Source organism: Watersipora subatra, chromosome 1 (genome assembly GCF_963576615.1).
Source record: "Watersipora subatra chromosome 1, tzWatSuba1.1, whole genome shotgun sequence".
Taxonomy (NCBI): Eukaryota; Metazoa; Bryozoa; class Gymnolaemata; order Cheilostomatida; family Watersiporidae; genus Watersipora; species Watersipora subatra.
Window position 1 is genome coordinate 7,756,026 of NC_088708.1, and position 13,849 is coordinate 7,769,874.

Here is a 13,849-nt window from a genome sequence, read left to right on the forward strand (position 1 = left end):
AATGAATGGGCTACTCATTCATACACTTTCCCAGATGTGTAGGTCTTGAGAGACAAAAAGAGACGATATATTTGTTAACCGAATCGCAATAATAGAAGTTTATTCATGGACTGTCTTTGAACCTGCGCAGACATATTGAAATCGCGCTTAATTTTGTATTGAATTCTGTGAACTGCCTGCAGTTTGATTGCTCTTAACAAAAGGCGAGTTATAAACACTTGAGTAATACAAATAGTAAGCTGTATAAAGTACTAAATGCTGTTCGCTTGGCTACCAATAACATAGCAGTAAGTAGAGCTGACAGCATCTCTAGCCAAACTGAATATTCTATTGCATTTTACTTTCATGGTGTCAAGAACACTTTATAGGTAACGACTGTCATCTACCTTCCAAAATAAGTAAGTCTTTCTCTTCTTTGTACATCACTGCTGCATTCACTGCTACATGGCCTTACGAGAGACTAGCATTGTTATTAGAAGTGTGTTTTTACCAATCTCTTTGACATTATGAAGGATTGCATCACACTCAAAACAGCGTTGGATGGTAAAAAATTATTGGGCAGGCGCTAGCTGCATTAGATGTAAGACTATGTAGTAAAGATGTATTGTGTAGCTTGGTGGAATTTTAATATATGTTTAAAAGAGGGCACGTGTAACAAGATAACCTTGCACTCATAAATTCCTATTTGTGAAGAAGAATTTTGAACAGTTATGATATAACTTACAATCATCAGCCATGGTGACTTAGTTGGATATTATAAATAGCTCATGATTAACGCTATTGACTAGGGCTGCCTGAGTAGTGTTTGATACAGCAGATCTAATAACACCTGCCAAGCCTGCCAATTTGATTAACAAGCACTCTTACTGTTTGCTAGATGATGTGGTAAAGGCTTATTACTCGTCCTTTGCTGTTGTTTTTATACGGACACGCAAATTGAGCAGAGTTGGATGGTTTCATCAGAATACCTCTCAGTGCATTGTCTGGCCTCTATAATGGAACCTTTAGCAGTAAAATCATTTACAAATGCTGAACTAGTAATTGACTGAAATCAGCAACAAATATGACAGTGTCGTCAGTCTAAAATCATTATGTATTACTTATGTAATTAGTTTCTTCGTTTCTATATATACAAGTGTCAGTTTCATATCATCATTGCTTTTCTCTCTCGGAGCATCTATTGTCTTAGCATTCGTTCTAATTCCATAGTGATATGACCCAAGACGATTGGTTTGAAAGCATTCTATAGATATAAACTATTTGTTTTATTGTGAGATTGATCTATCGTGATAATTTCTGAATACTTGATTATACGTGGATTACGCGGCCTGTTGCTAATACACAGCAGAAGCTATAGTCTGTGGGCGATCTAGCATAGCTGCTGGTTCAGTCGAAGAATTTACTCCTGATGCCAACTATTCATTAAAGTCATCCAAGGTTTGTGTCTCATCTGTCAGACTATCAGCAGTTTTATCGGGGTGCTATATCTGTAAAGTAAGTGTTACACATCTTCTGCACGAGTTATGACATTTACCTGTAATAACATGACCTGACCAGTTTCATGGAGTCAAGTCCTAAATTACTTCCGGATATACACAAGAATTCATTATTTTCACTAAAGGTAGGTGATGGATTTGATATACATTTAATATATACACATATTTTAAACGCGTTCAGCAGGTTATAATTTATTACTAATGGTAGAGACTGGAAGGTATAGGTGATTACTATCGACGGAAAATGATGAATATAAATTTGGTTCAGGCAAGATATTGAACTGTTCACCCATAGCGAGGCATAACACTGTCATCAGACCGATGCTTATATATATGTGAAGGGTTTCTGTTAAGGTCTGTACAGAGAGTAAGATGGGGAGCTTTAGAGATTCATAGGGCTTATGATATTAACCCATATTACTTGAGGGACCAAAATGACATGCTGCCTAATTGGACATATTCCTAATATTGCAAAGGCTGGAAGAAAGGCAACCTATGAAATACAAGTTGGAATGTTTGAAAAACAATAAATACTTAGAAATCTGAAGCAAGCCATTCTTTAACATCTCTATGGCAGCAGAAAAACTAGGTTGTGTTAATTGGCCACTGGAGAATCATCAAGCAGCAGTATCAAGCAGTTCTTCATGAAGCATCCTGAATTGTCAGGTATATATACAAATAAATGTACATTCCTATGACCATCAGAGGCTGTTCGTAAGTAATAAGCGCTATTGTAGAAACATTCCACAAAGCCTCAAAATACGCATGATAGACACAAGACTGGCGAAGAAGTAGGAATGGATAAGTACGAAAACCTGGGACCAGTAGGCGAAGGCAGCTATGGAATGGTGCTCAAATGTAGGCACAAAGAGACTCAACAAATAGTCGCTGTGAAGAAGTTTTTGGAAAGTGAAGATGATACAATGGTGAAAAAGATTGCAATGAGAGAAGTACGAATGCTAAGGGTAAGTTTAATATATTATATGAAACTTCCGTCAACTATTTTGTCTGAAATAAGTCTGAAAAATAACTCCTGTTGGTTTGTTTCATAAAACATATTTACCTTGGAGCTATGAGTAAAACTTGGTTTATTTATTTCCTATTCTGATTGAGACTGCTCGTTTCTTGCAAACTCTATAAAGCAAGTACGTATAGTATTTTATTTGGAGACAAACCTCCGATTTCATATCACAGTCGAGTCTTTCTTACAGTAAACCGACCAGCCTGCATGTAAAACCATTCGGGATTCGTTTCCAATACTTAAAACTTTTTTAGCACTATATTTTGGTGATGCGTTCTAGAAATGAGCGAATTAATTAAATTTGAGCCAGTTAGTCAATATAAGCATAACACATGTAGACACTGTAACAGCTTAGCATCAGTAGCGTGGTACCTTTTAGAAAATATTTGAGTGTAGGGCTAGAATCACCCATGCATAACGGGTAGCAGATGTGATAGTGCCAGGCATTTGGATACACAGACATACCACATATTCACAAGATCTTGTTGTAAAAACTACTTGCGCTGCAACCCTGTTCAATATCATTTCAACATGTTTCATATGGAATATCGATGATGCGATTGTGAGGTGAGTAAAAAGGAAACCAGAACAATGTAAAAGAGTATAATATCCTGGCAGTGACTTTACTAAAAATCAATACTTTCACCATTATGCTCTTTCATCTGATCAACCAGTAATGCAGCAATTAACTTACAAGAGAACCTATTAGACCACATAAAGGTATTGATTCCGGTTCAATGCCGGGCAACTGCAACAAACAAATAATAACTACCAAAATAACAATAGGCCTATTAGACTACTGGCATTATCAAATTAAAGTAAATAATTTGGAAGACACTGCGCAAAATGCGAAATTGACTGCTTAGAAAAAGAACTCGGCGTGAAGTTAAAAATATTTTTCATTTGAGCCACACAAATGAATTCCATTTCTGCCACTGAAAACTGTCAGGATTCGTCTCATCAGTACACTCGGTGAACATGAGAACTTGTCTTCCTTCCTCCTCCTTATACGGGTCTGTAGAGTGACTAATACATCGTTTGCTTGATTCCGCTTGAAACTGTTTGTATTTTGTCGATTTCCATTTATGAGTGTTCTTTTCATAGTCGCAAGGATCAGTAACCACATAGCCTTTCTCTACCACGTAAATAACCATTACATCAGCAACTAATCAATACTAAATAGCAGTGTCACTCGAGTCGCATGCATGCAACGACACATACATGCAAATAAACAGCCAGACCTTTTTTAGGTATCAAATTGGATGTACTATTTAAACACCATTTTAACTTGTTTTCATGCAAAGCAACTAGAAAATTCCTTCCGTTGTATAAACCTGGAGTTATGTACTTTTAAACCACTCAAACTAAACTAAGAGAGTCTCGCAGACTAATCAAAAGGATGCATAAGAAAGATTACTAACTGGGATGAGTAGAACCCGAATAAAAGAAATAATGCAAAGGGTACCTGAGGCTGTGAGACATTCTGAACCCATACGGAGTTGTCCTGATTTGAGATATTCTATCATCGTATCCCTTTTATGCATCTTACAGCCGATATAGCCAAGAAATATCATAGCTGGAGTTTGTCTGAAGCAAACCGTTCCACTGTTGGAATTGAAGTAGCCATAAGCAATTGCCTCCTCGCTTGGGACAAACACCTCATCCTTCACTATATTTTTCATGTACCAGTCAAACTGCAATATCCCATAGCTGATGACAACAGTGCAAATTGTAGCTAGTTAATGGGCTGTCATCAACTAAAAACAATAGACAACTAGTCATACAATCTGACCAAAGCTTACATCTCTTGGACAATTCTTCTGTAGGCTTTTTTCAACCATCATTCGCCTTTCATCTTCTTCATCCAAAACAATTTGCTCCTGATGCACTCGGTTGAAGATGGAGATGTACTTTTCCGTAAAATACCGATGTGCTATATTATACCTCGTCTTTTCATCCGGGCTCTGCGAAAAGTTCATACGAGTAGATGTTGGTAGGCATTACATATCTTGTCACGTGTCTAAATCTAATTGTATGTCTAATCTAATCTATAGTGTCTAATCTATAATGTCTAGTCTAATCTATAGTGTATAGTCTAATCAATTGTGTCTAATAGTGTCTATAAAATGAGGGTGAGCCAGGCAATTAGTCCTTTGCACAAACAAGAATAATTAGACAGATGCGAATACGAGTTTAAACGTGCAAACATCTCTCTCCCTGATCATGGAAGCCGTCTTTTGACATTGCAATGAGTATAATAAATTGCTACATATAGCGTAGAATGAAACGCTGTGCCATGATACATATTAGTCTGCATTTAAAAAGCTATATTAATTTATGTGAGGTAAAAGTTAGTTCTTGCATTATTTTCAGCTCATACAACAATTGTATATGTATAGGTATACAGTGTTTGCGTCATATAAGGTAGTACACAAAACTTTACAGAGAGCAACAACAGAATTTATGTAATATAAATTTGTGCATAAATATGAATGTACTCTGTCATATGGCAAAACACTAGAGTGACCAGTTAGCTTCACAACCGTTTAGTCTCTGACTGTTACACTGATCTCAAGCAAATTGCAAAACCAGTTTTTAATCTTACGATGCTATCCCTGTCTTTTTGAAGTTTCAATATTAGTTAGTGCAGCAAGCAGTAAATAGAAAATAATTGGAATTGCCAACATGCCATTTAAGCAATGATAGCACCAATAAACACATTGGCTTATTACCATCTGTAATGATACCACTTTGAGTGTGACTGGTGTTAATAGAATCATCGGCCTATCTTCATACCAATGTATGCCAAAAGGGTAAAATTAGGGACTTTTGGACATTTATTTGAACAGTTTGCCATTCAGGCACCTGCCATTGATTTACAGCTAATATAACAGCCAAAAACATTATTTGAAGTTTAAAGACTTCCAATTGATTATTATAATACTACAACATTATATAGGCTGCTGGCAAACTAATCTCACCGATTTACTTCAAATATTTTGAATGTGTTGAATCTCCCAGGGTAAAGGTTTTAGGCTATACAGTAATAACAGCGTCTGTATCAAGCAATAGTAAAACCCTTTCACACATTCCTCCCGATTGCTGATTTTACTTACAAAAATGTTCATAAGTTGGTGTTCCAAAAGTTATCAGATATTGTACATGGACACGCGCTAGTAATACAGTCAAGTGAAACTAAACAATTATATTTGTACACGTAGCTTACAGGGAGTTTTTGATGAACGTTGATCTTAGCCACCCTCGAGCAGGGCACCACGAAGGCTCCATCACCACACAGCCATGTGGCAAAGCTGATGTCAATAGATCCGCTGTAGTTCATTCCATTCTTTAAGGCGCCGAGCTTCTTAAGATATGACTGTAATATGCAAACACAACGAGGGTGTGGAGCACACCAGCTGGTAGTCAAGTATTTACACTCAACAATGAGCTGACAGGGTTCTACACTACTATACATATATATAGAAAATGGTTCGCTACATAAGACATTTTATAATAACCTTATGGAGCGCAAATGCTGCCGTGTCGAAAGCCATAACTGCGGATGCCTCATTTTCTGGTTTGCTGGCCAACTCCTGGAAGCTGAGCTCATAGGGTTCGACGTTTAAAAACCAATCAAATACCCACTTTCTTTGTGTCCACGATGTTTCGGCAGAAGCTGTCAGATCTGTCAGGTAGTCATATGTTGGCACAGCTATTCTCTGCAAAATTGAAAAGAATGTCTAGCCACAGGATAGGATTGGTCTCTGACCAGTGATTAGGAGTGAATAGTTGTTATCCCATGTACTCACCTCTGGATGTTGTTTAAGAACACCGATAAGAGGAAGGAGGTATCCATCGCTAACAACTACGGTATCATCAATAAAAACTACAATGTTGCCTCTTGCTAAATGTCCAACAACCAATTTGTTTTTGAGACGGTTTTCAGCGTGGCCATCAGCTATATGAATGATTGGACGATAATGAGCAAACTCATTGAGAAGGAGTTGTCGGTGCTCTTCCGTCATGCTCTTATCAGTAGCAATAATTACCTCTTCAAGCAAGGAGGGATCTGTGTAAGCTATTATGCTATTAATAGTCTGTGTTATCACAGCTTCCTCAGAAGCCTCTGTTGAAACTATAACACTCAGACGGACTGCTGCAACAGCAGCAACATCATCAGGGATCTCTTTGCAACTCTCAGATCTTAGCCCACTGGCTAATTGTACTCGTCCTTTAGCAATCGTGCTGAAGTCATAGTAGTTAGATGTCGACCATCGCCACATCACCACAATAACAAGAAGCAGTCCTAGCACCACATAGAATCTCGCATTGGCCTTCATCCTTTGTGTAGCTCCTAAAGACTCCCTTCATGAACCAGACCTACAGAACACTTAGTCCCACAATGAAGCCACGCTTAGAGTAGTATAATACAGCTGACCAGAGTTTAAGAGGCTTGTATAAATGTCTTAAAGCGAAAGACTAGTAGATTATGTATTCTTAACAATGGATAGAAGTGTAACATGGTCAAGCTGAGTAGTAATCTAGCGCTCTTACCTTTCTCTCTATCAGCTACACCAGTCTCATGGTTAGTTATCCTTATAATACTACAAAGGAAGTCGCCATGTTGACGAGTCTATTCATGTAGGCTATGACTAAAGCAGAATAGACAATTGCTCCATCTAACGCATTCATGCATTGCTAAGCCCTATCCGTAGAAAAGCCGAATATGTAAAGCCGATGAACGCGATAGCTTTTCAGGCCGATGCTCGCAGGATTTTATGCATTGCAATGAGAGGCAGATTTAAAATTTGTCAAATAGAGAAACTGCTTAGTAGGGCATTTGATCATAGTTCTTAACTATATGTATACAGTTATCAAATGAGAAATTATATTGTCCAAAATAGTCTTGCAAGATGGCGTTTACACGCTATTGTATTGTTTTAGCAACTCCGCCATGAAAACCTAGTCAACCTTATTGAAGTATTCCGCAAGAAGAAACGTCTCTATTTAGTGTTTGAGTTTGTTGATCACACCGTGTTGGATGAGCTAGAGAGGTGCCCTACTGGTCTCGATGAATCGTTTACCAAGAAGATTATTTGGCAAGTCCTACGAGGCATCGAGTTCTGTCATCAGCACAGTGTTAGTACACGATATTTCTGCTGTGGCGCTTCAGTAGCGCCTTCTCTAGCAGACCATTATAGTATACCTAGTTAAAGTATTTAATGATTCTTTTAAGGTGTACCCTTTGGATTTTTTAGGCGTAAAATTCCGAAGAAAAGAACAATTAATTCTATAATACAGTCAAATCTTTTCAAGCTTGAGCTAGCTCGGAGACGAAATACAATCAAAGTATACTGAGTGCAGTCACATTACTGGTGTTTACATTCCTTCAATATCGCTATTCAGAAGCCTTCAGACAGATGAAATATTGTTTACAGTCACTAACGATTTTTAGGTTTGGCTAACTTTGATTTTCCTTGCGCAATTAATATAGGAAATGCTGCCCTATTATGATGCGAATTGAGTGAGATAAAAGACGACGATGCTATAATGAAAAGCAGAACAAATCATTTGATCTTACAAGCTACTAAGCAAATATTGACGATACACAAGCAGCACCAACACTTAGCCCCGAACAATATCATCATGTGCTGGAATAAAACCATCAACAGATTTACTTGTTTTATAAAATGTAAAACAAACCGAACTGGTGTATTTATTTAATCTTCAATGAAGTTTGTGTTACCTCGACTTCTGTAAGAAATGTGCTTTACGAAGTGTGTACATGATGTGTGAATAGAATCGCTCAGACCAGCAACCATTTGATATTTTCTTAGTTGTCTGCCTAGATTATTTGAAATAAGCTCTCTCAAGCTATTATGTTAATGCAAGAAAGAAATTGTAAATATTTCAATTGGCTACATTACCACTTACCCAGTTTACATTACCGGGTTACGCTGTAACTAGCACCAAGCTGTTCACTTAAACAAGACTATCGCTATAAAATGCGTATACATGTACTAGAAAAAACTACCGTAGCAGACAAATCACCGTGTCATGCAAATCTTACCAGATATGTATACTTGTATGTTACATGATGAAATAACATATTTGCTCAACTCCTACCAGCGTTGATAGTTGAACTCTTTATGCATTAATGGAACAGTTGAGGTACTGTAGCTATCTATTATTTTCCATAGATAATACACAGAGACATCAAGCCAGAAAATATACTTATCAGTAAATCTGGAGTAGTCAAGCTATGTGATTTTGGTTTTGCCCGACTGATGGCACAACCCGGTGAGACGTACACAGACTATGTAGCGACGAGGTGGTATCGCGCCCCCGAGCTCCTAGTTGGTGATACCAAGTATGGCAGAGCAGTTGATATATGGGCTGTCGGCTGCCTTGTCTCAGAGCTGCTAACAAGTGAACCTCTTTTCCCTGGAGAGTCAGATATAGATCAGCTATATCACATCATTAAAACACTCGGTAAGTTTACTGACTTCATCTGCTTCCTCAAATAGGATAAAATGTTAGCTTTATGAAACATACGCGATTGCTGGCGTATCGAGAGTCTCACTGTGGAAGCTTAATTTTTTGTTTTGGCCATAAACCTGGGCTCACAAGATTAGAGAAGTGAATTGAGAATTCTAGAAAATTTATACAAAAAGATCTTTATAATGTTCGAGCTTGTCAAAATAGAATTTTTGCTAATTATCAGGCAATACTTCATATAATTGTATATAGCAAACAATTAGATAAGTTTTTAATATTTTTAATGTATTCAATATTGCATGTGTTGCTTTTGTAATAGTTGAGTGAGTTTAAAAATTGTATAGTAATAAAATTTGCTGACTTTCTACATACTTCAATATCAATGAAATATGACTAATTATGATAAGCAACAGCATATGATAGACTTAAACTATCTGACAACAGGTGCTTGAAGGACGGGTGGAATAACCATGTACCAACAATTATACTACAAGGGAAAGGATTTGTTTACATGACTAATATTGAGTAATCTTGAACAAAGTTTCACAAAAAATCTTGGATATAAAAACTCAGGGTGGTATTATGGTTATAGTATTATGCATCTCAAATAACATAAAAGTTTCCATTTAGTTGAGTTGATAGCTGACTAGTTGAATGCCCGGCGCTGCACTCATAATAAAAATGGGTTTTGCGCAGAAAATTAATTTTAATTCAACATATACAACATTCACCTTTTAATTTCACATTTCAATGGAGGCGTTTGTTTATTTCTGTGTATGCTATAAGTTTAATCAAGTTTATGCTATATATGCTTAATATTTTTAGCAATTGAGGGAAGTCTGGGAAAATATTTTTCTCCTAGTAGTTCAAGCATGCTACTGAAGCGTAAAGTGTGTGTATGTCAATCAATCGCCATTAAAGATTGGCGGGTGTAATAAGTATGTCCACAATTATTCCATAGCATGGTACAGTGGTCATGTGGTGTGGTTAGCACGCGTATCTGCAAAACAGATGTTGACAGTTTTAATGGCAATGCGAAGCCATTTTTTCGTGTGTATTTTATCGCTATAACTGGACATACGACAAACAAACCAACAAACGCTTAGATTTATATATATAGATTACTTTTGGCCTGCACTACAAGAACACTGAATACGTATTTAAATGCTATAAAAAATTACCGGAGATTAAAATAAAGTTGTCTTTTTGATCCTCTTTCTTTGGTTTACTAGTTGTCTCAACAGGACTAGCGATATTGCGAAACAGACCAATTCCCCATAAACAAGTCCTATTTTTGAAGGTCATCCTAAACCTTGGCGAATATTGAAATGCAGCCGAGTTTGTTAACTGGTCATAACATGTCTGGAAGCACTCAAGTTGTATGGTATTGCGCAATATTATGATCGCCAGGTGACACAATAAACAGTGTGCTAGTACGTGCATTTGATGATTACAGATGGTTTTATTATCGACTATAGAGGCGCAACGCCCTTAAACAATAGAAATAATCAATCAGCTCCTTAAAGCTTCTATGAATGCAGACCAAGTCGATCACGATAACTTTGTAATCTATGTAAGATTTTTATGCTAGTTTTGGCAGGAAGAACACCAAATTATATCGATTAACATCCGCCTTGTGAGTAGCATTGATTTACTTTAGTGACTCCAAAAAGAAATTGACTTTATTGAAATGGAAAAAGCTAGCCGGTCACTATATGTTTTGCACCTGCTCTGCACCAATTGACCATTGTATTATGCGGAGTCCTATAGTTGATGACTTTAACCTTGAAAAACCTCTTTTTATAGGTAACCTCAACTCCAGACAGGAAGAAATATTCTATAAAAATCCATTATTTGTTGGTATGAAACTACCAGAAGTGAAGTCAGTCGAACCGTTTGAGAATAGGATGCCAGCAAAATGTTCCAGAGATGCAATTGACGCTATGAAGGTAATTTAGTGATATCAATTAACAAATACAGTAGTTGTTACATGCCTCTCAGTAACTACACGGCTGTACCAAATTTTGAGACTGCTATACAAACACAATTCTTCACTCTCTCCTAAAACTTCTTAAATTTTCTGACAGACCCTGTGAGTAATTAGCTTTGTTATTGTGGGAGCATACATGTAAAACATGTACAAGCAACAGCACATTAGAATGATGAATAAATGCAGCAGTTTCCAGTCAGTGCAAGTAGAATTCATCATCAACTGTAATTATTTGCTAACCAAAAGAAAGCTGCAAACTGTGTGCAACACGTTTTAGAAAATGCTGGCATTAGATGCAGACAGAAGGCCTACATGCAGTGAGATTCTTCAGCACCCATTCTTCACCAAAGATGCCTTTGATGAGCTGTTTCTTCAAGAGCTCCGAGTAATGATATTAAGAGAAAATGAGAAAAAACCACTAAATCGAGTTGCTGCCAATATGGTAGCTGATGACACAGCGAGTAAGAAGAAGGCAAAAAAAGGTTCACATCACAAGGTCAGATGAGATAAACTACAACACGCTATGCTTTGCAAGCGACAAGGCAGCCTTTTTGCTTGACAAATGTATCCAAACAATATTTTTAGGAAATTGAAATGGAAAAGCACAGAGGCTACAAGCACAGTCCACCAAAACAGGAAAAGAAATCGGAAATGAGCATGCCAGCGATTTCCCCGCATATGCCTTTAATAAATGGTTCATCTCCAACACTGAGGTACTGAGTATAGCTCATTTCATAATTAATATGCAAGGACCTCATGGCACTGAATTGCTCTCTCTGAATTTGTCTATAATCTTCTGTAAGCTAATGAAATGGAGTGAGAGTTGAATGGCAAACATGCTGTAGAATACACACGCCCATGTTAGTATATAGCATTAGATGACCAAATCATGATGTTCGACTGAATGAGGCAAACTTTTTCAACATAAACCCTGATTTGCACCATTTACAAATGGTACAGCAGCTAATCGAGGACAAGAGCATGCCATTATTATTGTAAAATAAATTGAACAAAAAAGACCTTGCGGAAGCAAAACTCCATAACAGTGAAACAACCTGACGCGATGTCTATAAATATTACCGCTGCAGCTACGTTCTAAGTTTAATACAAACCATATATTAGCTGGCGAAGTTATCAAATATTCATGTTGGGATTTGCTAACCGATTATTAGTTGATCTTGTACTCCAAAATGAACGCTTTCTAAACTAAATTCCCGATTGTTTGCTGCAGAGCTAACAACAACAACTCACTAGCCAAAGGAAAAGGAGCAAAGCAAAAGACGAAGCATCATGCCCCAGACTTAGGATTTCGCACAGAGAAAACTTCACTACATGACAAATACTCACCCAAAAAAACATCAAGTGGAGACAAAGGACAGCGATCTGATGGCATTGATGATAGATATGAACAAAATGGGTTATCATTGCCCGAGTTACAAAGGGGAGATGGTTAGTTAGGCTGTTTAAAATAGTTTACATGTTATAACAGCATCCAGACCACCTTTCATTATTTACTTGTAAGTTAGTATCTGTCCAAGCAATGTAAAAGATTGTGATTCTGTAGCTTTACATGTAGTTTGCTGCAGAGTACATTGTACACGCATACTTCTTTGTACAGTACATACAAAATAAACACATCTCTTGAGGGTATATACTGGAGATACATATTTCTTTGTTCAGTACCGTATATATTGTCCAAACCTCCTTGGGGGGTGTATACTGTACATACATCTCTGGGGAGTATATACTCTGTGCGCACCACTACCCTGAGTATATACTAAGATATTTTTTAATGTTTGCAGGTCCGCATAATAAAACAAAGAACCAGAAACCTGGAATAAAGCGTAGCAACTCACCACAATTTGCCACACCCAGAACGGTATGTACTCATTTCCAGTCGACTGAAAAGAGATCGTAGATGCATTCCACTTTATTTTGGCTACAGCCAAACCTCAATGTACAATGTACAATGTACCAATGTACCTCAATGTACAAAATTGATCCGTTCTGAGATTTGCTTCGAATGCCACAAACATTTGTACATGTATATCGGAGCAAATACTATTATAGAAAGTATATTGTATTGTTTTGTTCCTAATCTAAAATAACACATACTTTAATTAATTAAATATAACTTTGAAACAAGCAAAAATCAATACATTAATAATCAGTAAAAATGTTTCATGGCTAGAGAGATGCATAAACAAATGAAGTTTTGGCAATGCTTAGGTTAAGTAGCAGAATGATAAAAATGCAAGGAGTAACTCGCTATAGTTGACACTAAACATGGTTTGAATGAATTTAATATACATGCATACATATATTTTTATTTTATATTTATAATTCCTACTATATTTATTATCTTTGCTTCCATTATTAAAATGTTTGGAGAAATTTACAACAATGTATCCTGAAAATTCCATTGCATGTGAAGAGAAATATTTGCGTAAATTTGTCATTGTCAAAACATTCAAATGTAGAGGTAATCATAAATTGAGGCTCGACTATATTTTATTTAAAAACATTGGGAATACATGATATGAGATAATGGAATATTTTGCAGGTTCACTCACAGCTATCCACAGAAAGCCACAGCCTTCCATCAGTGTGAAGAGATTAAGTACAAATGCTATCAAGCACCAGAATTGGCTTACAGGCAGTAAATGTATAACGCGATGGTTCAGTGTATATATGCTACTAAAGCAGGATCACACTTACATTCTCTAAAGTCTAAAAGACAGTGCGGCATTCAGCTCTGCTCCTCAGTATTATATCAACCTCGGACCATGCGCCTCTTTAACATGAACCAACATTATCTATTACCATCATGCCTGCCCGCATCAA

At 36.9% G+C, this 13,849-nt stretch overlaps 2 protein-coding genes across 3 annotated transcripts; one reads left to right on the top strand and one right to left on the bottom strand.

Moving 5' to 3' along the window:
* The first annotated feature begins 307 nt into the window (after nt 1-307).
* Nucleotides 308-13,702, top strand: LOC137385602 (cyclin-dependent kinase-like 4). The gene is made up of 10 exons (XM_068072098.1): nt 308-398; nt 2,234-2,461; nt 7,462-7,656; nt 8,718-9,009; nt 10,822-10,964; nt 11,283-11,501; nt 11,591-11,718; nt 12,237-12,454; nt 12,808-12,884; nt 13,569-13,702. Exons 2-10 carry the CDS (start codon nt 2,294-2,296, stop codon nt 13,614-13,616), a joined length of 1,488 nt encoding a protein of 495 aa, XP_067928199.1. The 5' UTR covers nt 308-398; nt 2,234-2,293; the 3' UTR covers nt 13,617-13,702.
* On the bottom strand, nt 3,127-7,404 carry LOC137399260 (probable N-acetylgalactosaminyltransferase 9). 2 transcript variants are annotated; one of them, XM_068085301.1, is made up of 7 exons: nt 7,072-7,404; nt 6,327-6,897; nt 6,036-6,236; nt 5,744-5,893; nt 4,320-4,481; nt 3,983-4,211; nt 3,127-3,652 (listed from the first exon to the last, which is right to left on the bottom strand). In XM_068085301.1, the coding sequence occupies exons 2-7, from the start codon at nt 6,855-6,857 to the stop codon at nt 3,417-3,419; spliced, it is 1,509 nt and encodes a 502-aa protein (XP_067941402.1). In that variant the 5' UTR covers nt 6,858-6,897; nt 7,072-7,404; the 3' UTR covers nt 3,127-3,416. The 2 variants fall into 2 exon arrangements, with proteins under 2 accessions (XP_067941402.1, XP_067941393.1); XM_068085292.1 differs by having other exon boundaries at nt 6,327-7,404.
* Nucleotides 13,703-13,849: the final 147 nt, after the last annotated feature.